Source organism: Triticum aestivum, chromosome 2D, assembly GCF_018294505.1.
Source record: "Triticum aestivum cultivar Chinese Spring chromosome 2D, IWGSC CS RefSeq v2.1, whole genome shotgun sequence".
NCBI classification, from domain to species: Eukaryota; Viridiplantae; Streptophyta; class Magnoliopsida; order Poales; family Poaceae; genus Triticum; species Triticum aestivum.
In genome coordinates this window covers 501011457-501037787 of record NC_057799.1, presented here as the reverse complement: position 1 = coordinate 501037787, position 26331 = coordinate 501011457, and the positions used below count along the sequence as shown (strand labels likewise).

Below are 26331 nucleotides of genomic sequence, written 5' to 3'. Positions count from 1 at the left end.
ATATACTCCGCTCCTGGCGAGCTCACTAACATAGGCGTACTAAGAACTTTGGTGGGCAGTTTATACTTATCCACAAATCCCCTTGATATGTATGAATGTGATGCACCAGTATCAAAAAGAACGATTGCAGTAAATGACTTAACCAAAAACTTACCTACTACTGCATCTGGCTGAGCTTCAACCTCCTCCACGTTAACGTGGTTCACTTGTCCCCTGTTGAAAGGGTTGGGCTTCTTCCCAGAGCTTCCATTGCCGTTTCCATTCTTAGCTTCAGGACATTCATTGGCGTAATGTCCAGTCTTTTGGCACTTGTAGCAAGTAACGTGGCTTAGATCTTTCTTGGCGGGCGTTGCTGGGTTGGAACGGTTCTGGTCGTTGCTTCCTCCATTACCATTACCATTCTTGGGGCCACTATGGTTGTGCGAACTTCCTCCAGTGTGATTGTGACCTCCATGGTTATGCTGAAAAGGTCCTCCCGAGTTCGAGGTAAAACGGGGTCTCTGCTGAGCTCCAGAATTATACTTCCCTTGTCCATACTTCCTCTTGCGGTTGTCAATCTGCTGCTGCTTCCCTTCAATCATGAGAGCTCTATCTACCAACTCCTGGTAGTTATTGAAGGTTGCCACCATCAACTGCATGCTCAGCTCATCATTCAGTCCTTCCAGAAACTTCTCCTGCTTAGTTGCATCTGTAGCAATGTCATCTGGGGCATAACATGCTAGCTTACTAAAATCATCCACATACTGGCCAACTGTGCGTCCTCCTTGGCGTAAGTTGCGAAACTCGCGCTTCTTCATGGCCATAGCTCCTGTTGATACATGGGCAGTGCGAAAAGCCTGCTGGAACTGGTCCCATGTAACAGTGTCGATGGGGTAAGTGGCTGTGAAATTTTCCCACCATGATGTTGCGGGTCCATCAAGCTGATGTGCGGCAAATCGCACTCTCTCCACATCTGTTCATCCTGCAGTGGTCAACTCCCTTCCAATCTTGCGGAGCCAATCATCTGCAACTATCGGTTTGGTGCTACTGGAGAACACCAGCGGATTCAGCCTTAGAAAACGGGCTAAGTGATCAACAGGTGATCGTGGTGGTGGGTTGTTGTTGTTGTAGTTCCCTGATTCTGATTTTGGACTAGTATCTGCATCAATGCATTCTGCTGCTGGATCAACTGGGTGATCTTCGGTGGGAAAACAAATCCGGCGTCACGTCTCGGAGGCATCTGATGGGTTTAGAGGGGAGAGATTAGAATAGAATCGGTCTAGAACTATCATTAAAAGTGCTCGGACTACTACTATGTACATGGGGGAATACTACTACTGATATGGTGGTCGACTAGAAAAATTGATCGGTGGAAGACTCCATGATATCCGCTCCAGCTTCATCGACATAGTCATCATCGCTATCATCAGGGTCCGAGTCGGTGTCGTCGATGATGATGTAGTTCTCCGGACAAGTGGAATCGTCGTCTTCTCCTCCTGGCGCGGGGTCTCCCATGAACACTCCTAGCTTCTTCTTCGGATCATCATTCTTCTCCACGAGTATCGTCATTTCCTCCTCATATCCATCGCGTGTAGACTTGATTTCTTCTTCCAGCTCCGTGATCTTGGTCATTGCCTTCTTCAGATCTATCATGCCTGCGCACATCTGGTTCTCCTGGCGTCGAATGTGCTGGTTTAACTCCTGGATGAAAGCTGCAATAGACCTATCCTTCCTGGTGCTGATCATCTCCCATTGCTCATCTCGGCGCCCACAAATCTGGTAAATAGTATCCTTGAGATCCTTGTGGTAAACTTCTCCAATGCGTCCCATGGTGATGTGGGCTGCCATGCTCTTTCCTAAACTCCAGGTTGGGGCATCAAAGGAAAACTCTATGGGCTCAGTGACCGGCGTGAATGTTCTTCCCGGGATCTGAACTTGAATCATCCAACGCTCCTCTTCTGGTAAAGTGGCGATGTAGGTCCCGGTGAAGCTTGGTATTCCGATGTTCAGGTATTTAGTAACTTCCTTCAGGTGGCGTCCGAAAGGTGTTTCTTCATCCGGTTGCGCGAACTTGTTCCTTGCATCCGCCATCCTAAAGAGTAGAAAATGGAGAGGAGTCAGAAATGAGAAGAGAGTAGTGATCTAGCGCTTTAGCTTACTGGTCGTGTCCTACAGTCAGCGTGTGCTCTGATACCATCTTGTAGCGACCAGACCTCAAACAGTCTGACCTCTGTGCATCAGTGTCATCCCTGGATCGGTAATGCTGACACGCACAATACTTGAAGGATTTATAACAGAGTAGCAATCACACACTTATTACATCGAATGTCTCAAAAGAGAACTTATTACAATAAATGTGGCTTAAGGCCATCTAATACGATAACAGCGGAAGGCTTGGAAGATAAAGTGAGTCCATCAACTCCAACGGCATCACTGAGTGAAAGATCACGACCTAAGGCACCTTACTCGCCGTCTGAAAAGTCTGCAACATGAACGTTGCAGCCCGAAAACGGGCCAGCACATGGAATATGCTGGTAAGGTAACCCAGGAGTAATGAACAGAATAATGGCTATCACTACATGCATATTTGGCTGGTGGAGGCTGTATAGTTAATATGTTTTGCGAAAAGCCAATTTTTCCCTACAACAAAGGAATAAATTTTATTTAACTATCATGGTGGTTGTTAAACATTGAGAAGGTTCACCCAACTCAATCCCAATTAAGCATCATCATTAAACCCAATCAAATTATACTAAGAGTGATGAGATCCACATGATAATCCAAGAACTAGATACTCAAAACGTCCATAACCGGGGACACGGCTAACCATGATTAGTTTGTACACTCTGCAGAGGTTTGCGCACTTTTCCCCACAAGACTCGATCTCCTCCGTTGGATTTTCTCGCACTACATGATGTCTGAGAAACGAATGACCGAGACATAGTCTTTCCGAAGAGGTCCCCTTAATCGATAGATAGGCCGGTACACCTACAATCCCCTACATCTGGTAGCCCATCATGGAAAGGTTTCCCACAACTTACTCAACTATGCCAGAGCCCATAATGGCATGTGGCTGCACACGGAAGTTTCTAACATGAACAATCTTATGATCCCTTTGAGCCTGGGTGGCAGTCCATAGGAGAATCACACGGTACCCCGGGATTTCCAAAAATACAGGCAACACTGGGTTCCCCAGGTGCCTCAATCCACCTAGATGTGTATTAAAATAGCCACCTTAAGTTAACCATTAATTAATAATACTCACATCTGTCATGGATACACTCACCCAATCCACATCTACGAGCATAGCATAGCAATATAAGCAACGTAGAAGTAACTCCCAAAGGTTTGGTAATAAACAAGACAATAGGTACTACCTCATCTACTTCCCAAAACCCACATATTAATCAGATCCTAATCATGCAATTGTTTGAGGATTGGTCTAATGCAATAAAACCGGGTGGCAAAGAGGTATGATCAAAGTGTTACTTGCCTTGCTGATGATCCGTGAAACCTAGAGACTCGTAGTAGCACGCTTCGCACTCCGGGTACTCTATCGCAAACAAACAAGCATACAATAAGCAATCAAGCAAATATGCACGGGTAAAACTCAAATAAGAAGATCTAACCAGAAAGTTCAACTTAAGAACTCCGGTTTGCAAAAAGAATCAAATCAAACGAAGCAACGAAACTCAAACTGCGAAAGAAACAAGCTTTGATTACTAATCTGGGCTAAAGTCAAATTTTACAGTAGCAAAAACTTATTCAAGTTGGTTAAACAGAAAGAGGGCTTCGATACGAAACTCTAGGCGCTTGAATCGCCTGATTCCGATAAACGAGCGAAAAGATAAACTAAAACGAAAATCGGGTCAGAAATCGCGATCGAAAATAATCGCAGAAAATCCCAAGAAAAAGAAAAACTGACGAACAGGCTAACGAACGAACGTTCGCTGTCTGCGGCGAAACGGTAAAAATCGTTCGTTAAACAAAAGAAGGAGCGGGCGTTCGCTAAATAACTAAACCGGAAAAAAAAACGACCTATATATAAAAAAATAAACCGCGGGTTCTTAAAAAAACCGTACGGTTTTTCCGAAGAAAACCGGCGGCGGCGGCGGTTGCTACCTCCGGTGAGGCGGCGGCGGGTACGGCGGGGCTCCGGCGGTGGTGACGGTGGTCGGCGGCGAGGGGCGGCGGCGTCGGCGGCGAACTCCGCGGCGGCGGCGGCGGCTTAGGGTTAGGGTTAGGCGCGGGTGGGCTAGGGTTCGCGGGCGGCGGCTTATAAGAGGGGCTCGGCTGGGGAGTCCTGGCCGGTTACGGCGCGGAGTCGGTTCGTTTTTTTAATATTCCGACGTGCAGAAAAAGAAAGAAAAGAAATACTAAACGGACTCCAAAAATCCTAAAATAAATTTTCCCCGTCCTCTAAAAATCTACCGGACAAGGTGAAAATTTATTTGGGACTCTAATGCAATTTTGAAAAACGCATATTTTTCCTAATTCAAATAAAATAGCGATAAAACTCCGAATAAAATTCTTATTTGAATTTAATATTAAATCTCCAATATTTCTTTATTTTGAGGAAGTCATTTTATCCTCTCTCTTTTATTTTCATAAAAGAAATATTCAAAGAGAAAATAATTAAAATCAAACGATCCTCTTTTCAAAATTTGCGAAAACTCAAATATGAAAATAACGAAATTCCCAACTCTCTCCGTGGGTCCTTGAGTTGCGTAAATTTTTTAGGATCAAGCCAAAATGCAATAAAAATATGATATGCAATGATGACCTAATGTATAACATTACAAATTAAAAAATTGGGATGTTACAGAGACTATCTTCTCCTTTTTGTCTTCTCCACAACCAACATTCTATTCCATCTATAGTGCTATGTCCATGGCTCACGCTCATGTATTGCGTGAAATTTGAAAAAGTTTGAGAACATCAAAAGTATGAAACAATTGCTTGGCTTGTCATCGGCGTTGTGCATGATTAAATACTTTGTGTGATGAAGATAGAGCATAGCCAGACTATATGATTTTGTAGGGATAACTTTCTTTGGCCATGTTATTTTGAGAAGACATGATTGCTTTATTAGTATGCTTGAAGTATTATTGTTTTTATGTCAATATTAAACTTTTATTTTGAATCTTATGGATCTCAATATTCATGCCACAATAAAGAGAATTACATTGAAAATTATGTTAGGTAGCATTCCACATTAAAAATTCTATTTTTATCATTTACCTACTCGAGGACGAGCAGGAATTAAGCTTGGGGATGCTTGATTCGTCTCCAACGTATCTATAATTTTTGATTGTTCCATGCTATTATATTATCTGTTTTGGATGTTTAATGGGCTTTAATATGCTCTTTTATATTATTTTTGGGACTAACCTATTAACCAAAGGCCCAGTGACAGTTTCTGTTTTTTTTTGCCTATTTCAGTGTTTCACGGAAAAGGAATATCAAACGGAATCCAAACGGAATGAAACCTTCGCGATGATCTTTCTTGGACCGAAAGCAAACCAGGAGACTTGGAGATGAAGTCGGAGACACAACGAGGCGGCCACGAGGCAGGAGGGCGCGCCCCCACCCTCGTGGGCCCCTCGTAGCTCCACCGACGTACTTCTTTCGCCTATATATACACTTATACCATAAAAACATCAGGGGGAGCCACTAAACCACTTTTCCACCGCAGCAACCTTCTGTACCCATGAGATCCCATCTTGGGGCCTTTTCCAGTGATCTGCCAGAGGGGGAATCGATCACGGAGGGCTTATACATCAACACCATAGCCTCTCTGATGAAGCGTGAGTAGTTTACCACAGACCTTCGGGTCCATAGTTATTAGCTAGATGGCTTCTTCTCTCTCATTGGTTCTCAATACAAAGTTCTCCTCGATATTCTTGGAGATCTATTCGGTGTAATACTTTTTGTGGTGTGTTTGTCGAGATCTGATGAATTGTGGATTTATGATCAAGATTATCTATGAATAATATTTGGTTCTTCTCTGGATTCTTATATGCTTGATTTGATGTCTTTGCAAGTCTCTTCGAATTATCGGTTTAGTTTGGCCTACTAGATTGATCTTTCTTGCAATGGGAGAAATGCTTACCTTTGGGTTCAATCTTGCGATGTCCTTTCCCAGTGACAGTAGGGGCAGCAAGGCACGTATTGTATTGTTGCCATCGAGGATAAAAAGATGGGGTTTATATCATATTGCTTGAGTTTATCCCTCTACATCATGTCATCTTGCTTAATGCATTGCTCTGTTCTTATGAACTTAATACTCTAGACGCATGCTGGATAGCGGTCGATGTGTGGAGTAATAGTAGTAGATGCAGAATCGTTTCTGTCTACTTGACACGGACGTGATGCCTATATTCATGATCATGCCTAGATATTCTCATAACTTTGTGCTTTTCTATCAATTGCTCGGCAGTAATTTGTTCACCCACCGTAATATGTGCTATCTTGAGAGAAGCCACTAGTGAAATCTATGGCCCCGGGGTCTATTTTACATCATATTAGTTTCCCGTCAACTTGCCAATTTCTGTCGCCGTTTATTTTGCAATCTTTACTTTCCAATCTATACAACAAAAATACCGAAGATATTTACTTTACTATCTTTATTAGATCTCACTTTTGCGAGTGACCGTGAAGGGATTGACAACCCCTTTATCGCGTTGGTTGCAAGGTTCTTGATTGTTTGTGCAGGTACTAGGTGACTTGCGTGTAATCTCCTACTAGATTGATACCTTGGTTCTCAAAAACTAAGGGAAATACTTACGCTACTTTGCTGCATCACCCTTTCCTCTTCAATGGAAAACCAACGCATGCTCAAGAGGTAGCAATAGGTACAAGAACTCTAACTCGGAACCACTATGATGCTAAACCACTGTCTAAGTTTGGGCTCTTGATTTTCTCTCGGTGTATCTTAAACTCAAATCACTCGGAGAGGGGGTGCTCAAGTCAATCTTCTCAGAAATCTTGAGCGGAGCAGCCACCGAAAAAAGCCGGTGCGGGGTGGCTATTTATAGCCGCAACCTTCCCTGATGGGAAAAGACCAAATTGGACATCGGGAACAGCCAATGGTTGAGCAACACGAGTCCAACGGTCAGATTTTGAGCACAATGGTAACATTACTTGCTGAGCAAGAAATGCTAACTCCTCGGTCTGAGACAAATCTCTCGCAGCGAAGAAGATCACAATCTCTTGCTGGCCAGTATTTGCTCGGAGCACAAAGAGATTTCTCTCGCAACTTTCATATGTTTTGGGCTAAGCATCACATCGGATCAAAGCATCGAGTACCTATACCCCTCCTAATAGTACGGAGGTCCTATGACTCAAATGAACAAAAGAAGGACAACAAAAAGAATGCTATGGCTTCAATTTGTCTTTGACTTCCGCTAGCTGCAGTCAATTTCTTCGGACAAAACCGAACCAAATGCTTCGCTTCAGCAGTAAACTTTCGAGGGGGCATATCCTTCAAATCAATCTCCTTGTCTTCATATCTATAACAGATACGACTCATTCTTTTCTACAACACAGATATACTTCGGTGAAGTTCCTCGAACTTGGCACCAGAGACAGCATTCTCTTCGGTTTCTGTATGGACTATTTCTCTCTGTATGCACTAGCAAACAAATCAGTCCATACCTGTTTATGTCAACAATCTTCAAAACATAGGGTAGGCAGATATTGCACCAACTTGGATAGAGGTCGAGCTCCCTAGAGAGTACAACACATATTTGCACTAGACCATGTGTTTTGATAGTTCAAAAATGCTCGCCGGGCTAGGGGATGGAGTAGTGCTTACATCGCCAATAGGCGACAACATTCGATACGTGTTACATATCATGTACACCGACTCAAATACTGCAGCCAAATACGAAGCCCTCCTTCACGGACTCCGGGTAGGAGTCTCAATGGGCGTTAAATGCCTTCAGGTTCGAGGATATTTCTAATCTCGCCATCTCCTAGGTAAATGGCGAGTTCCATGCAAAGGACCCAAAAATGACAGCTTGCAGGAATGTCATCCTAAAAATCTCGGCCAGGTTCGAGGGGCTTGAATTTCATCATATCCCTCGTGATAGCAACCAGGCCGCCAATATCCTCGCCCGAATGGGCGCCAAATGGGATAAGGTCCGTGAAAACACCTTCCTCGAATGACTCTTCAAGCCATCCATGGTCTGGCAGGACGATAAAGAAGCATCGGAGTCAAACGACGAAGTGCAATCTGCCCTACCCAAGGACGAACCGGAACAAGATATAATTGTAGGATCGGCCATCCAGGAAATGGCTTCGGCGCATGAGGTTATGATAGTCATTGCACCCTGGACTGAGACCCTCCTCGAAGACCAAACCGATGCACGTCGGATTGTAAGGCAGTCTAAAGCCTACAAAGTCCACGAGGGTGAGCTCTATAAGCAAAGCTCCACGGGGGTCCTCCAGCGATGTATATCCGAAGAGTAAGGGAGACTAGTGCTTAGCGAAATACATGCCGGCATGAGCGGAAATCGCGCTGCTACTCGAACCTTGGTCAGCAACGCGTTTTGAGCTAATTTTTACTGGCCAACAGTAGGGGCTGATGTTGCAACGCTAGTACATCGTTGCCCCGACTGTTAGGTGTTCGCCAAACAAAGCCACATGCCCCTTACAGCCCTCCGGACTATTTTGATCACTTGGCATTTCGCGGTCTCGGGGCTCGATATGGTTGGCCCACTTAAGGGAGGGTCAATAAAAAACAAGTATCTACTTGTCATGGTAGACAAGTTTACCAAAATGGATCGAAGCAAAACCAGTCACATCGGCTGGAGCAGTTCCAGTAACTGAGTTCATCTCTAAGGTAGTACACCGTTACGGTATCCCCCACAGTCTCATAATAGACAATGGGACAAACTTCATGGCCAAAGAGGTCAAAGAATGGTGCACAAAGATGGGCATAAAGCTCGACTACGCGTCAGTCTATCACCCGCAGTCAAACGGGTAGGTAGGACGCACCAACGGACTGATCCTTAGCGGCATTAAGCCAAGGCTAGTACGCTCCCTTAAAGAAGCAGACTACAAGTGGGTAGAGGAACTCGATTCCGTCATATGGGGGATGTGCACCACGCCAAATTGATCTAAGGAGTACACCCCATTCCTCATGGTATACAACACCGAGGAAGTACTCTTGCGACATAATCTATGAAGCACCTCGGGTATTCATGAACGAGGAACGGGAGGCCGAGCTAGACCGGCAAGACGCCTTTGTCTCTCTCCCTCTCTCTTAAACCTACAAGCCGGCCCCACCAGTCAGCCACTCCAGCTCCCTCCAAAGCGTTTTCAAGTGAAAATGTAAAGCCAAAATATGCTTTCGACGTCAGCCCCCTGGGGATTTCCAGAAAATCATTTAAATTCATTTTAATTCCAGTTTGACCCAAATTTTGACTAGGAATATCTCCTAAACTACAAGTCCAGTTGAATTGATTCTTTTTGCATTATTTTGCTTTTGAGCTCCTTAATTTTCTGGTAGAATTCGGTATTTTTCTCTGCTATCTAGATTTTCTGGACAGTAGAATTTGCTTTATATTTATTTACAAATGTTTGCAAAAATCTTTTCCAGAGTGTTTGATGTGTGTTGTGAAGACTAGGAGCATTCCAACACTCCCTTGGAGCAAGGCAAGCCACACCCTCCATTTGCATGATTGCAATGCAATGCCATGGTTTAGCTAAAATTGCTTAATATGCATTATTTAGAAATGATTTATTCATGGCATTATTTTGGGATAATATGTGATCTTGCTACTGCCATGATGATGCTTGGATTCTTTAGGTCTTATGCTTTGCAAGTTTGAGGATGACATGTTGCCATTGGATTGCTATGAATTACTATTATTTTCATCATGATCATGTTGGATATTATGCTTTGCAGTATCATTTGGATTTTTTGCTATCACATTCGACTTTGGTTAACAGTCTTGGTAGTGCTATTGGGTCAGTAGGATCATTTGCTTTGGATTCACCATGATCATATTTAATCTTGTGCCTATGGTAGTTTGATAATTATATGGCTATGTTATTCTTTGGAGTATATTGGATGGATATTGCTATAACTTGGATGACAGGTCGATATATGATATTGGTGACACAGTTCTATCACAGATATACCTTGGGGACAAATTCCGTCATTTCGTTGGTTAGGTGCCACCGAACCGAGCTCACCAGTGCAACCACACTTACCTAGATGGGGAGGCTCTAATTCGGTCTATTGTCATGCCTCTCGCCAGTGCCTCCAACTAGGGAAGGTTATATGCGCGCGCTGCCCTGGCCCGGTAGGCGGAAATAACCTTGTGTTCCCAAGTTGTGTTGTACCTGGGTGTCCTCGTTTGGGACGTTTGCTTTAGTTTTGGCCATGATGGTGGCCGGCCACGAAGGTGGCGGATGTCACGCGGTGACAGCAGGGCCACCCATGACTTAACCCAAAGGGGAATTTGTCGGAGTGGCTGGGAGAGTGACATGCAATAGATTGGTTTTGTCGGAATGTCATTGGACCACTCGAATGGGAGCACGAGGCCATGAATTCCATGGTGTGGGTACAGTGTACTAACCTCTGCAGAGTGTATAAACTATCGATAGCCGCGTCTCGGTCATGGACACAGTTCATACTAGGTCACACCGTTCGATCAACACTCATGATGATGGAATGACTTATTAATGACTTACGAGATGACTTATATTGTTATGTGAGCAATAACAATTTGGCAGGATGCCGATGATGATGTTGGGATGATCTTGAGGATGATCATTCAGTTTGTGATGTGATGATGCAGTGATCACGAGGATGTATTGATCACGAGGTGATCGAGATGATTATGTGTTGCTTGGCCTGATAGCCAAGAGTGAGATGTTTCATGTGGCCCAAGATGATGGTTTAGCATTAATTCTAGCATTACTATATCATGATTAATATTTACCTCAACATAATAGTAGTTGATAATAGCTTAATCTATAAATGCTATGTTGTTTTCTTGCCTTGATGCTTTTGGTTGTTGTGAGCTTGCGAGTACATTCAAAGTACTCACCTGGCATGTCATGTCAGATTGCAGGTGATGCCGTGATTGATTGCCTGTCGAGGATTCCAATCGTGCGAGCTAGACCATGTCCTAGCCAGAGTCCCTTCAGAGTGGACTACATCATTGTCGTCGTTGTTCCGCTCCTAGCATAGAGCTACGTTAGCAGGCGTAGTGTCGCCGCTGATGTAATCATTGTAACCTCAGAACCCTTGTACCCTTATCTTTTGTAATAAGAGCTGATTTGTTCTATGTCAAGCAGTGACCTATTTCAGAAGACTTGATCTCTAGGCTGGAATACGGTGTATTCCGGTTCGTCTGAGCCGGGGTGCCACATGTTGATAGACTAGCATTTGGGCGTGGTGGCGGCAAGGGGACATAAAATAAAGCCGGTGCACAGTGCTTCTAGAGTCCCAATAAGAGGCTCCATCATGCTGCACATCCATCATCCTTATCACCTGGTTGAGATTCACCAGCGGACGTGTGGTAGTAAAAGTTGGTCCTCAAATGTTCCATTCTGCTCATTGTGTCATTGGGTGTTGTTTCGTAGCCGGGCTACATAGCAGCCATGGGCCTATAGCAGAAACGGAAATTCCACATTCACGGAAATGGAACATTCCGTTTCCACGTCTGTTCCACCAGAAAACACCGTTCCATTTTTGTTTCCGTTTCCACATAAAAATTTCCATTTCCATTTTCATATTTCCTCTCCGTTTCCATTTTTCTTCCGGAAAAGTGAAAACTTTTCAATCCATTTTCATCCCTAGCGTTGAGTGGCGTAACAACGACATTAAGATTTTTCTCTCTTACGCCACCATCTTCGATGTTCCCTTTGATTTCATGATGCCCCCTACGAGCACATCATACTATGTGTGGCAGAAGCGGCTGTGTCAGAACCTCAACATAGAGAGAGCTAAATGTGTCATATAATGTTAGGATGGGCTAAATCACCTAGATCTAGCTAATTTCTCATACAAATAGAGAATTAGGAGCATACATAGGTTGTATTTTCTTTGTTTTTGAGAACACAGTACAGAGGTAGGCGCTCATATATACGCATCACCCCTATGAGTACACACGCACACCCTACCCCTATGAGCACCTCCGAGAGACTAAGCCGGTATATCATCTTCAGATTGACGAAGTCGCCACAGGCGCCTCGTAGTTGACGCAAACGTCTCCTCCCACAGAATACGCATCGCCGAAAAACCTGAAATAAATCCACGATAATGCAAGCACCAGAACTTGAACCCTGGTGGGCTGGGGATACAACTGTCATCCTAGCCATCCAACCACAGGTTGGTTCACCATTGGTGTATTTTCTGAGAGCTTTGGGGAGTGGGGGTGGGGGAGGGCACACCCCAACGAGTCCTCCTGTCCGTGCCAGTGTGTAGCGACAACTACAATTATTCTTCAACAACAACCAAGCTAAGCCACGACATCCACACCGGTGAATATTCCACTCCACTTTCCAAGATGACACGATTGTCACAAATATTATATGAATCAGTTTATCTATTTATTCATACGTCCTATAATGGGCGTTCTTCGCTTGTGCGGAATGGGGAAGCAAATTATTGAATTCCATCAATGGAACTCAACAATGAAGCCGGAAACAATTACATATCGATGAAAATTGCATGTTTCAAATTTATCTGGCTGTTGGGTCGCCAGAACATTGGCAGAATCTTGTGGCTCTGGTAAGTGGCTTGAGCTTGTGATGTTTCCACAGAAAACAAGTCAAATATACCACAAGTCCAATTTTGCCATGGACAATCTGTTTGGTAGCTTTCATGATGTCTTGGACCCCAAATTCGCCTGCCAACACCTCAGACATGTAGCATCACAAGTTAACTGGTGGCTGTCCACCGGGCACGAGCTACGTGGACCAAGCCCCTCCAGTCACGACCAATGAGGCCGTGGCTTCCCAAAATCTGAGCTTCTTTCACTTGCCGGGTAACTGGACCTCCACGTCATGGATGCCCTGAGATTTCTACGGGGAGCTCACGTGGCCAGATCCCAGCCGTCGGAATCAGACCGTTTCCACCAGCAGATGCCCGTAAAAACCAGAGCGACGGAATCTCCTCCATGGCAGGATAAGGCGCCTTCGTCCCGAACAGCCTCGTTCTTCCATTCCCAGCCTCCAGTTCCCATCGCGAATCATGGCCAAATGCTACTCCGACTGGCCTCCCCTCCCCCCTCTCCATCCATCGAGAAGATCGTCGCCCAGCACTTCCCTCTGCACGATCAAGCGGCAGCTCGCGTCCTTCGTCCTGCACTGCTCCCGCTCCTGCGCCTCCCCGGTTCTTGAGCCCAAGAATTTGCCCGGCGAGCTCCATGTTCTTTCTTCTCCGGCGCCGGCCAAGGCGGCGCCGGTGTCCACGCTTCCGGATGCTGCGAACCTCGGCATCTCCAACAAGTTCATCCGGGGGCTCTGCGGCGACCGGCAGACCGAGCCGCTCGCCTTCGAGTGCTACCGGAGGGCTCTGCAGCAGCCCGAGTTCCGGCCGGACAAGAAGACGATGAATGCGCTCACCGTGCAGCTGCTCCGGGCCAAGCAGTGGAGCTCGCTGGAGCATCTGGTCCAGGATTTCATGGCCTATGGGGTACTCCCGGAGAGACGGACGTGCGCGCGGCTCGTCGCGACCTGCGTCAAGGCGAGGAGGTTCGGCCTCGCCGACGTGGTGCTCGGGGTCCTCGAAGGGAAGAAGGGCCCGGCCGCCGCCGTGTGCTTCAGCTCGGCGTTGCAGGCGTACAACAAGCTGCACATGTACCGGAGCACGGTGCTGCTGTACGAGCGGATGAAGGCGGCCTGCCTGTCGGTAAACGCCGACGCCTACCGCGCCGTGATGGCGGCGTTCGGGGCGCTGGGCGAGCCGGACACGGTGACTTCGCTGTTCAAGCAGTACAGGTCTCGGAAATGGTACCCCTCCGAGACCTGCCTCGAGACGTACACCATCGCCTGCGACGCGCTGGGGCGGGCAGGCAGAGCCCTGGACGCGCTCAAGTGCCTGCGGGAGATGGAGGCGGACGGCATCTCGCCGGACGCCGGGATCTACTCCACCGTCATCGGCTCTCTGGCGGACGCCCGAGAGACGGCGTCGACGGAGGACGTGTACGACGAGGCATGGAAGAAGGGGATGCTACGAGATCCAGACATGTTCCTGAAGGTGGTCATCATGCAAGTCGAGACCGGGCTACTGGAGGACACGCTCGGCGTGGCCAAGGACATGCGGGACATCGGCCTGAGGGTCACCGACTGCGTCCTCTCCACGATCGTCAACGGCTTCGTGAAGAGGAGAGGCCTGAAGCCTGCCATCAGAGCGTACGACAAGCTGGTGGCCATGGGGTGCGAGCCCGGGCAGGTCACCTACGCGTCGGCGATCAACGTGTACTGCCGGCTGGGGCGGAGCGACAGGGCGGAGTCCGTCTTCTCGGAGATGATCGACCGGGGCTTCGACAAGTGCGTGGTGGCGTACGGCAACATGATCTCCATGTACGGGCAGATCCGGAGGGCGTCGGACGCCACGAGGCTGCTGGCGCTGATGAAGCAGAAGGGTTGCGAGCCCAACGTGTGGGTGTACAACTCGCTCCTGGACATGCGCGGCAAGCTCGGGGACTCGAGGCAGGCCGAGAAGATCTGGAAGGAGATGATGCGGCGCAAGGTGCAGCCCGACCGGGTGAGCTACACGGCCATCGTCGGCGCGTTCAACCGGTCGGGGGAGCTGGACCGGTGCATGGACTACTACCAGGAGTTCAGGGAGACGGGGGGGACGGTGGACAAGACCCTGGCCGGGCTCATGGTGGGGGTGTTCTGCAAGACCAGCCGCTTCAACGACCTCATCCAGCTGCTGAGGGACATGAAGCTGCAGGGCACCAAGCTGGACAGGAGGCTGTACATGATCGTCCTCAACAGCCTCCGGGAAGCCGGGCTGGAGGTGCATGTCAGGTGGCTCCAGGATTACTTCAATTCCGTGGAGGAGAAAACCTGATTTCACACTCCACGAGTTCCTGATGTTCATCTTCAGCATCGGAGCATGACGATCGGGTGTCTGTAAATTTGAAGCAAAATAGGTAAATATTTGCTTGCCTCCATGCTCCTTGAAACTACGTACAAGCTTCCCTGAATCATGGAGAAATTGACACTGTAAATGTATTGTAGAAAATGGCACCATTGTACCACCAAAATGATCTGATTCCAGAATTCTCGGATAAGCTGTATAGCTGAATAATTCTGCATTCATGTCGGATTCGATGATACTCTTGTACAGTTGTACTATAGCTCCTGTGGCGGATGTAATAACTTGTATTGATACTGAATTTTCACATTTGCTCACGTTGGGCCTGTTACGTTCTTTGTATTTAATTTGCCCCAGAGCACTGTGAAGCCACAGCCGCAAATGTTTTGAGTGATTATGCACGTATCGATACCATTGGAGCCAAGCGTCCAGAGAATATGACAATTGACCTATAAGACGATAGAATCTTCAGTGGAAGCCAATAGCGCTCATGGGGGCGGTGACCGGCGGTGATGTACCAGTGCGCTGCTCAATCCGACGGCCCCGTCTGCATGGCGTCCCCATTGACACGGCCGTGCTGACTGACGCCGAGCTTTACTGCATTTGCCATTCTACTTCATGGGAGAGTGAGAGACACGTTTCGCAGACGAAGCAGACACGTTAAGCCTGAAGACGACCAGCTTGCCACCGCCGCTGCTCCACGTTGCCATCGCTCGTTGGCAGAAGCATGCTGCTGGACGTGGCTCCGGCCGTCCCACGTGTGCTCCACGGGGTCGAGCAGTACTCAGGGCAACTCCAACACTAGACCCCATCTAATCCGGCCCCGCGTCTGTTTACCCGTGACGGACAAACGGCCCGGCCCAACACGCAACCCCATTCTTAAAAGTTGTCCGTTTCCAGTCCGCTCGACCCATTCCAGGCGCATACTTGGGCCAGCATTGCGGTCGCACGGACAACGAACAGACGGGGCACGCGTCCTCTCCACGTCCGCGAGGGGCTTGCATGTCGGTGGTCCAACCACCACCCACCAGCCGCAGTAAGTGCGCATGGGTGGTTGGGCCCACAAGTCAGCCACACAGATGCCCCCCAACCGCGTCCTTTTCTACGGGCAAGCCGTGGACTCCAGTCGCCGTCCCCATCCACTTCCCCACAGCTGCCCCGCCATTGCCTCCCCCATCGGAGACACCGAAACCCTAGCCACCGTCGACCTCACTTCCCTGCCAGCCATGGGGTTCTGGAAGTGGCACTCGGGAAAGAAGGCCAAGCACGACCACGAGGCGGGCTCGTCTTCTGGTAGCGCGGCCAGCCACTCGACGTCTCCGGCTTCGTTCTACATCTCCTCTCCGGTGGCCGCGCCACGCTTCAGGCCCTATGTCGGCGTCAGGGTGTGCCGCCGATACTCGGAGAAAGGCACTCCGCTGCTGTGGTCAGATGCACACCTCCCCAATGGGTGGCATCTGAGCCCGGATTGGGTGCCCATTCCCCCCGTGCCGGCCACAGGCCACGCCCGCCAGTAGGAGATCGCCCATCGCCGCGCCAGGATCCCGCACGAGCTCCTCGCCGGCCATAGGTACGTCGTGGACTCACTACTGTGGGACACCTGGTTCCAAGATAAGCACGACCTGCGCCGCGCCACCTTCTTTGCTGGTCGTGGGAGCCTGCCCCGCGTGTCCCACAGTGCGCGCGTGCGACACGTGTGCGCGCGCCTAGCCCGCCAAGCGTAGGCGGCCGCACGAGGATCTGTGGCCTGACACCAACGCCGTCGCCATCCCCATCGCCGCCCCCACCGCAACCTCCCGCCATGACGACCGAGGAGGAGGAACGGGCAGGCCTTCATAGAGGACTCCGAGAGGGAGTACATGCGCCAGGAGGAGGAGCAGTGGCAGGGGCTGCAGTTCATGCTCGAGCTCTCTGCCTCCAGGGACGTCTACGTCCTGGAGCTAGAGGTCAAGGCGGAGGTGAAGGAGGAGGTCCAAGCAGAGGTGAAGGAGGAGGTCGAGCAGGAGCGTGCACTAGCGTCGTGGTCGCCACCGCCAGCGCCCCGGCCTCCTCCGCCGCCTGCACAGTACGCTCTCGGCCCAATCTGGGGGCTGCCCCCGCACCTCTGGACGCCCCCACCCTACATCAACCTCATGAGAAACGACGAGGATGGTGGTGCCTGAAGACGGCGGTTGCGACGGCATCAGGCGACAGCGAGGTCTTCTGCGGCGGCGGGGCGGCCACATTTATCTTTTGCTTGTTTTTTTATCGTTTTATGTTTAACTAAACCAAGTGATGTGGTTGGGCCGTGAGGACGGCGGACTTTTAATGATGTTTTTTAGTTATTTAGCTAAGTTTAAATGCCTTTGCATGTGTTTTTTGCATTTGCATGTGTTTTTTTCTTTGTCCACCGCGGATAAGTTACAGTTGGGGCCGCGCGTTGGGCGCCTCGACGCCAGGCCGTACGACACGGACATCGGCCACCGCATTCCGACCCCAAACGGACGATTTCCGGACAAACGGACGTCCGGATGGGGTCTAGCGTTGGAGTTTCCCTCACACCACTCCTCCGTGACTCGCCGAGTCCGTGGGGAGGGAACTGGATGAATCGGGTGTTTGAAACTCGCGAATATACTGCTAAAATGAGCCAGATGTCTTGTAGCCTGTTTCATAAAAAAACATTTTTTTCTTTGCGTTTAAGCCATTCATCTCATTCCTGCAGCAGGAGATTCTTCACCGGGCAAAAGATATGGAAAAAACAAAGAATTCACATAGATAGTTTTTGGGAAAAGTATTTCTATCTTCTTGGCTATGCGGAGTTAGTAGAAACTGAACTTTGTAACTCTTTTATTTAAGCTGAGTCGACCAGTCGAGGTGGAACCATAGAAAGCTGAAAGAAATATAGAATAACTACTCCCTCCGTAAAGAAATATAAGAACGTTTAAATCAATAAAGTAGCGATCTAAACGCCCTGATATTTCTTTACGGAGGGAGTAGAATACAGCTCAACATTTGAAGAGTGCAATCTGTCTCTTAAACCTCCAAATTCTATTCCAGCACGACACACGACGGACAGATTGTGGATGCACACTAGGCGTACTCGATTGTAGATCCACTAATATAGATCCCATCATTTGTTTTTCTTGTGAAACCCATAAATGAAAACATTTTTAACGAAAATTATGCATAGATCACACCCGGATCTACATGTGAGATTGTTTTCAAATTTGTCTGAAACATTGAAAATGATTTTTTTTAATTCAATGGACCTTGGGCACCCGGATACCAAAGGACATCTCTTCGTGAGATAGGCCTACTTCCACATGTCATGCCCTAGAAGTGAACGATGACAAAACATAGGGCGGGATGAGGTGAAGCCAGTAGTCCTCATGTCTTTTGTTGCAGCAAACAACAAGAGAACCGTGGGTAGCCCATGGGGGAGTCACCATTGATGTGCATCGGTTAGGGTTAGGGGTGGCATTGTTCGTCCTTGCGAGAGTAGAAAATTATGGTCCATATGGTTACGTTCCTTGGCAATTGCTTAGGGTTGGGTGGTGATGCGACACATCAATGCACCGATGGTGGGCATGGCATGACAACAACTGGGCTCGTTGATGAGGCGCGTTGAGTTGGACCAATGGAACAACCAGGTGGTAGTACATGCATTAAGTGCGGCCGTGGAAAACAGCAACCATACGCATGGCCAAACAGTAGCATACGGTGATGAGTCCGTATGACGGAGCCAATTAATACCACGGCGCGGTGACGGCATAACGTGCATACGTTACGTTTGTGGGATCGTGCATGGTTTCAGCTGATGGCAATGGGATGGATGAAATCAGCCATTTGAGCCAAACCGACCTTTCTATGAGATCATAGAATCAAACACTGAAAATTCAGATTCAAACAATCAAAATGATATCAAGTAAAAAAAAATTGACAAGATAGCTACGCTTTATGACTACAATTCAAAAAAATGAGGAGATTCAATTCAATACTGGAACTACATTTATAGACACAAAGAAAGACAAGTTTGACTGTGAATACTGTCGGCCTTGTGTGAGGTGTCTTTGGCATGGTTTTCTGTGGGTGTAGGGCGAAACAAGCAGCTGATTTTTTTTAGTAAGTACATGAAACGTGCATGTGTGTGTGACTGAAAAAAAAAGTTTCACAAAGTTTCAACAGATTTGATATAAAAATATTAGAAATTGACCCCAATGATCTCACCCAAAAGCCTCGCATTGCATTGATCAACGCCTCGCATTGATCTGAGTTTGGGTTTCCCTGTTGGGAAAGAAGAAGGTTTCTCGAATGGGATTCGAAGGCGTTGATCTTGGTAACATAGAATAAGGTCCAAGCTAGCAAGTCATTTAGAACATCCCAACTGTTGATACAGAACCAGGAAGCCGTCGCTGATGGATGGACATGGAAAAAAAACTCCCCCGCGTCGCTCCCTCCCGAGCGACTCGGGGGCGAAACCTCGCGCGGCGCCGCCGGCTCTCCCCTCCGCCTCCCCCCGCCGCCGCTGCCGCTGGCCCTGCAGCGGTGGCGGCGGGCCCCTTCCTCAAATGGGGGAGGGGATCCTCTGGTCGCTCTGCGCGGCGGAGCTCGGTGCCCGGGGCAGCGGCCCCGGATCTAGTGGCGGCGGCGCGGCGTGCCTGACCGCGGCGGCGCGCTGTGGGGTGGCGCGCGGCTGTGTCTAGGCGGCCGAGGCTGGGGCATGCGTGCGGGAGCTCGCGGAGGCGGGCGCATGCTGTGGCGCTGTGGCGCGGTGGCGCACGGGGGTGGTCAGCGGCAGCTCAGGCATGGGCTTCATGTCGCCGTTGGCGGCCGTCCATGGCCGGATCCATGGGCCTGACGCCTGGATCTGTGGGCTGGCGGTGGTTGCAGGGAGATGGAGATGGTGCGGTGGGGTGGCTGGATATTCCCCTTTTGGCGGCTGGTTCTTGCTGCTCCGCGAGAGGGCGCTGGATCTGGACGCCGGATGCTTCAGTGCGACGTGGAGTTGGTTCCAGCCTCTGGTGGCTCGCCGGTGGTTGGGCCATGGGCGGCGGCGGGGCTGCCATGGCCCTCTTCGTCGGCTGGTGCAGGTGAGCATTTTTACCCAGTTCAACCGGTGCTTGGAGTTTGGGTGTCCATGCTCAACTCGGTGAAAGCCGTGCTTTGACCAGAGCCAATGACGGTGACGAACACGGGGGCCGCGAACCTTCTTGAAGGCGTCGTTGTATGTTGTTGTGTCGCCAACCTCTCCATGACTTCGGGGGAAACCCTGGTTCCAGGTTTGCCCGAAACAGATGGCGACGCAATCTGCGTCGCAACCCTTCCTGAAGGCATCATCTAGAAGTCAGCTCGGTTGTCATGTTGGGTAGCTGCTCATTGCGGGGATGTCGGTGGGTTTGATGGTGGTGGGTGGTGCGGCCGGCAGGGGTCGATGGTGGTTGTTCGATGGTGTTTCTTGGGGGTCGGCGACGGTGTCTTTGGCGTCGCAGGGCGGCCATCTGTCTCCCCCTCAGGAAGGTGTCTTGTCTCTATTGCTATGCATGATAAAGGCCCTCCCATGGCTGCTGATGTGTTGCGGCGAGCTTCGTGCTTTTGGTGATGTCTCGGTTCATCTTTGCTCATTGATGGCGCAAGATGCCTCCCCAATTTGCTAATCGTTCCGAATTTCCGTGGTGGAGCTCCCGGTCAAGGTTCGTGTTCAGTTGCACTCGTTGATTGTGGATGCTCCTGAGTTGTGCAGTGGGGTTTGGTACGCACGCCGGTTTGGGTGTTAGGCTGCTTGCAAAGTCCTAGTATTGTGATCCCTCGACGACACCCCACTTCTACCGGTGTACTTCATGGCGATGATCCTTTCGTCTGCTAGCTAGGCATGCCTTGTCCTGGGAGTTATTTTTTTCTCTCTTCTGTAACCTTGTTACTTCTACGGTTTTCGGCCCGGTTTCCCTCATAAACGGGGTCAATTTGTTTAGGTTTTCGATCCTGTTTTCCTTATAAACGGGATCAGCCAAGGCTTAAGGGGCGACTCTTGGCTTTTGGCAGCTTTTTGAGCAATATATTCAGGTAGGGAGGGATACCCTCCCCCGGTGACCGTTAAAAAAAATGGACGAACATGGACGTCCGTTGCCCAGCGCCGTACAAATGTCGCCGCTTCTGCAGTAAATACGCATTAAATAAGGCACCATAGACGACCGCACACTGCATGCGTCCCATATCCCAATGCAAAGCAACGCCGATCAATTCCGTGATCACGCGAGCTCGTCCACGCCTATGAATATTCGCATTTAAATAGCAATATAATAGATAAACAACAACCCTCCAGGGGAGGATAGCGACAACTGATCAGTGGCATTTTCCCAACAGCAAGTGTCATTGATAAGTGGTATTTGCTCATGGGCAACTACCACTGATCAGGTGGCACTTGCTTTGGGCAAGTCCACTGATCAGTGGCATTTGCCCAACAGCAAGTGCCATTGATTAGTGGCATTTGCTCAGAGAGTTTGTGCACTGATCAGTGGCATTTGCTCTTGGGCAAATGTCTCTGATCAGTGCCATTTTGTAAAGAGTTTGTGCACTAATATTTGTCATCTTACCTGACAAGATATTGAAGACTGACTGGGATGTGGCGGGTGGAGGAGCTCAGGTGGTGGCCGGAGCTGATGGCGCCAAGGATTTCATCCCCACGAACAGGTGGCTCAGGACGGTGGACCTGCCTGGCAGGATCGCCTTCATGAGCCTGCCTCGTTCAAGGGGATGATCTCCGAGGCAGGGCCACGAGGAGGGGGCCCGGGAGCCGTAGCGCTTCTACCAGCAGATCAAGGACAACGAGGACCTCGCCATGCTCGTCGTCCCTCGCAAGTTCGTGGAGGTGATAAACACCTGGCTGGTCATCAACCAGAACTTCGAGGGGCACATGGTGCTTGGCTTGGGCTAGAACTACTTCTGCCGCCGCCACCGGATCATCCCGGCGACCTCGTCGTTGTGCGCATCTCAGGACACGGACTGAAGGTTCAGATCTATAACCATGACTCCTCGGTCATGTGTAGGTTTCATTGCAGCAGGCACAACTGCGTTGGTGACATCGAGCATGCTATGTACTTAAGTGAAGTAAGGTGTTAGTGTTGAACTTTTATGGTGTGTGGCGAGACTTATGGGTACTTGTGCTGGGAACTTGTTCATATTTTGGCCAGGAGCAGCACCCTGGCGTGGAGTAGGAAGGAGGATGCCCTTGCTGTTAATCTAGACTTATGCTATGTAGTTAAGTAGTTTGCCGTCTTTTTCTTGCTTGCTTTGTTTGATTTCATTTGGTTGCTTGCTTTGTTTGATCCATATGTGCTTGCTGTTGTGCTGATCATGTGGTGGTAAGGCCACCACATTTGAATGGGATGAGCAGAACACAAACGTTGTTTGCAACCAAACAGCTGAAGTTACGGCAACCAAAGAGGGGGTAAGTGCCCCTCCATGTGATGCACGCAACTAAACAGGTTGCATCTGCTGCATATGAGGCTGCATTTCAAGAACCGGACTGGCTGAAGATGGACATGCAATGCAACAATGGTTGCAAACTGCAACCAAACACGCCCTAGGGTATTCAACCCGCACTGCATATAATAAGTCAACGAACAGGTATGTACGAGATAAAAGAAAAGAAATTACCCTACCTACCGATCCCATCTGCGACTCCCTCCAGCGCTGCCGCCGCCGACCTTTGCACGACCACCCCGGCAGCACCTCTCGCCGACGACCACCACGGGTGCGCCTCCCTCTCCCTCAAGACTCCAGCTCCCCAGCGGCCTTCACTCCTTTCCCCCGAGTCCAAGTCCAGGACCACCAATTTGGTTGAATTCCCCGTCGCCGCCGGTCATGGTCGGTCGGGCCGCTGCCCCTGGTCGACCCGAACACCGAGGCGGAGCGGGCTGCTCTGCTGATGCACCGGGGTGTAGCGCAGCTCGGCAGCTTGGCTGCTATGGTGGTGTTGATCATGGAGAACGGGGAACCGGTGGCAGGGAAGCCCCGATCTCTGCAGACAATGTCGACCTTAATTGCAGATGTTTCTGTGTTTGTTTTCGATGAAGTGGACTGCTTGCTAGAGAGAGGATGCACAGATTAGGCCATGTATATCTTTCGCACACTCTCACATCCACAGGTCATGATGTTTTCAGCAACAGTATGTTCCAAAATTGGCAAACTCGTTGTCTTACACCATGGTTGATACATGGAGTATTTGTTGTGGGAGCCAATCAAACCAATTAGACAGGTGGTAATTTGGGTGGAGTCTATGCAGAAGAAGCAGAAGATTTTTGAGATAATGAGTTGGCGATCCCTTGTCTGAAGCAACTACTGCTGCTACTGGGCTGGAGTAATTTCCATTCAAGGTGAGAAAAAAATGAAAGAGAGAAGAGAAAGATTGAGGCGGTTTCTCACTAGAGAAGTATATGTTGTTGTTTGTGCACGGGTCTTGGGATGTTGAATGGATCTTCTGAAACTACATCAAGTTTTTGTTTGACATGCCAGATTCCATTGATGAATATATTCACCAAGTTGGAAGAGCGTCTCAGATGGGGCGAATCGATAATTTTGCATGACGGCCGAGTTTCGTGGTTAGGCTTGTGGGTGGTAACAACGGTGAGATGCCGGGGGGCGGTGGCGCGTGCGAGAGAAGCACGTTTTGGGGGATATGTGGGGTGTGGCGACCACCCTGTGCAAAACCCATCGCCAGTCGCCGATTCATATCGGAAGAACTACTCGAGCACGCCATTAAGTCGTGCCGGACATGAACTGCACCTGAATTGCCAAACTTTGCCACATAAAAGGCCTGAGCCCCTCTATGGAAGCCACATCTGAATTAGAAATTTCATTGATTGAAATCATCTCGCTGGAAGCATCCAATCTTGCTTTTCTACCAACATGGCTGGAATGCCGACCACCCGTGCTCCACCTGGAGTACGTCGTTGTACAACTTGCAGTCACATGTGAAGATAAATGCGACATGTCTGTTATGTTTCCCTTTTTTTAATTGAATTTTGTGAGTTTTGATATGATTTTGAATATTTTGTAGTTGCTTGCTGTAACATATGCCTTCAGGTAGATTGATGTAGATAGAATCATACCGCTAATTTCTTCATCACAAAAATGTTCTATTTGTTTGTTTTGGCTCTATTGTGATAATCATCAGAAACAACCTCTCTTTGCTATTCATATTGTTAAATTCAGTTCTAGCGACCTCGAGGAAATAATGTATTATACGCGTGACACATGATTGATAACTAACTTGCTTGAGGGCCGTGATGTTAATCTTTTATTATCACTAACATATGCACTATGATTGATTTTATAAGGCATGAAGGTGGTGGGCCCAGCAAGGAGTATGGGGGTTCAGCAGGACATCCTTGCAGGAGCAGTCGAGAAGAGGATTCCATCGGCGTCGCATTCAAGCAGTTGAGTACTTGAGTTACATTCATAAAGGTGTTACTGCCAAGCCTGGATTCAAGTGGAGAATCCTCCAGTAGGAACATCGTCTGCCCACAACAGTTGTGGATCGGGAATGCAAGCCAGATCGCCTCCACATGGGCTGCTGTTGCAAGGTCATGGTGCCGCACCTCAGCTAATTCAGTAGGAGTAGTCCATTCCCCGTCCAAGTGTTTATTATTAATCACTATTGTTTCATCTGTTTATTCTCATCTAGCTCATATATTAAGTGACTTTTTAAACGTTTGGCTAATTCCTTTTTGTCTTTTGGGGCTTTGCGGTGAAGGCGAGATGAATTTAGAAGAGTTCAATTTAGAGTCAGTGTAGTGTGTTCCGCGGAAAGAAAAGATAATTGGTGTAGTGTCTCTCGCCTATTGGACTCAGTCTATTATGCCCACTAAATATATACATGTATGTTGCAGAGACTTGGCACATGGATGGTTAGCATCTCTTCGCACATGCATGTCAATTCACTGAAAAGGTACTACTGTAACTATGACTATGGGTGTAGATGTCCACTCTTGATTTTTGAGGACCACTTTAGATGTGATCATTTGTGTTGCTTCAAACCTTCTTGACATAACATAATGTGTGCGTGTTACTAATCTGAAAGTCGAGCCTAAGCTTTGTTAAGTGGACTTCATGCAATTATGATATAATTGTTGATTATCTCTCTTCCATCACAAAATCCAACTTACTATGTTTTTTACCATTGAATGAATGTTCAGCCATTATCAGACTTTTGTGCTGTGCCCTGGCTGACAAACCGTGCTTTGCCAACCTAGTGGAGGAAAGGCAAGGTTGACCAAGTGATGATCCTTCCACCTGAAGGGTGATTAATTTGCATGCTTATTATGAAAAAATGAAGCCCTTCTGAACATTGCTTTCTACTACTTATCCTCGATGTGGGGAGGCCGGCCAAAAGGGGTATGCTTAGGTGGTGAACTTGGAATGGGATAATAGAACACTACCTGTTGTTACATTCTGATTTTAGTTGCGTTTGAGTTTTAGATTATTTTTTTACCTTTTAGCATGGTAATTTGCTGGGACCTGGCACTATTGATTTTGATTATTGCAAAGTGATAATCAGTTTTATGTCGGTTTTATCTTCTCAAGAGCAAGCAAATTACTCAATGTTTTGAAATTCAGCATGTATGTACTGCAGTTTCAGAAGGTCAATAATACCCAATGCATTGCCTTCCATGTACTATCTTGGTATGTTCTCATTGATGATCTTTATGCCAACCCCATTATAATGTGGTGCCGACATACTATTTTATTCGACATCGGGTGTTAAAACATTCAGTACGATTGGTGCAGTTTAATATGCAAAACTTGAGCTTTGTTTGTGTTTTGAACCAAAAGAAGGCTCATGTAGTATGTGTATGTTCAAGTTGCCAAGCAAATGTCTGAGCTAATTCCCAAAAGAAACTCATGTTTCTCCTGTTTTCATTTCTTGGTCAAGCAATGCAGGTTCGCAATAGAGTTTTTATTAAGGAAGCACCAAATATTTTATAGCTGCAAGTAAATATTTTCTTCACACATACACTAATGCTTAATTTTTATAAGAGAAATAGCAGAACCTTATCATAATGATGTATACCTTAATTTTACACACACAATACTGCTTGGCTTATTTCATTGAGGCTGAGTGAACTTTAACTGTAGTAACCCACTTTAGAAAATTATGCTACAACTACTTGTTGTTGAATTCATAAACAAGATCAACTGGTTATATTTAGCTACATTTTAGAGATTGAAAATCGCCTATTTCTCCTACTGTGTTATCATAAAAAAATTCATGTAGCTGATGCAGCCTATAATTAGCTTTTCCAGAC

The 26331-nt window shown here is 48.1% G+C and overlaps 2 protein-coding genes across 5 annotated transcripts; both read left to right on the top strand.

Annotated features, from left to right (window-relative positions):
* The first annotated feature begins 13039 nt into the window (after positions 1–13039).
* On the top strand, positions 13040–15366 carry LOC123054094 (pentatricopeptide repeat-containing protein At5g13770, chloroplastic). Its single transcript, XM_044477778.1, has one exon. It carries the CDS (start codon positions 13193–13195, stop codon positions 15020–15022), a length of 1830 nt encoding a protein of 609 aa, XP_044333713.1. The 5' UTR covers positions 13040–13192; the 3' UTR covers positions 15023–15366.
* Positions 15367–18983: 3617 nt separating this feature from the next.
* LOC123054093 (uncharacterized) lies at positions 18984–25592 on the top strand. 4 transcript variants are annotated; one of them, XR_006426046.1, is made up of 2 exons: positions 18984–20118; positions 24364–25592. XR_006426046.1 is itself a non-coding variant. In XM_044477776.1 (2 exons), the coding sequence occupies exons 1-2, from the start codon at positions 19834–19836 to the stop codon at positions 21780–21782; spliced, it is 441 nt and encodes a 146-aa protein (XP_044333711.1). In that variant the 5' UTR covers positions 19340–19833; the 3' UTR covers positions 21783–22263. The 4 variants fall into 4 exon arrangements, 2 of the variants coding, with proteins under 2 accessions (XP_044333711.1, XP_044333712.1); XR_006426045.1 differs by lacking the exon at positions 24364–25592 and adding an exon at positions 20200–21130; XM_044477776.1 differs by lacking the exon at positions 24364–25592 and adding an exon at positions 21627–22263 and having other exon boundaries at positions 19340–20118.
* Positions 25593–26331: the final 739 nt, after the last annotated feature.

Excerpts from the sequence above, each read along its gene's own strand:
- LOC123054094 (XM_044477778.1), top strand. The coding sequence starts at position 13,193 with ATGGCCAAATGCTACTCCGACTGGCCTCCCCTCCCCCCTCTCCATCCA.
- LOC123054093 (XM_044477776.1), top strand. The coding sequence starts at position 19,834 with ATGGGCTTCATGTCGCCGTTGGCGGCCGTCCATGGCCGGATCCATGGG. Across the intron at positions 20,119-21,626 it reads CTCTTCGTCGGCTGGTGCAG|ATATTGAAGACTGACTGGGA; the intron begins GTGAGCATTTTT and ends TTACCTGACAAG.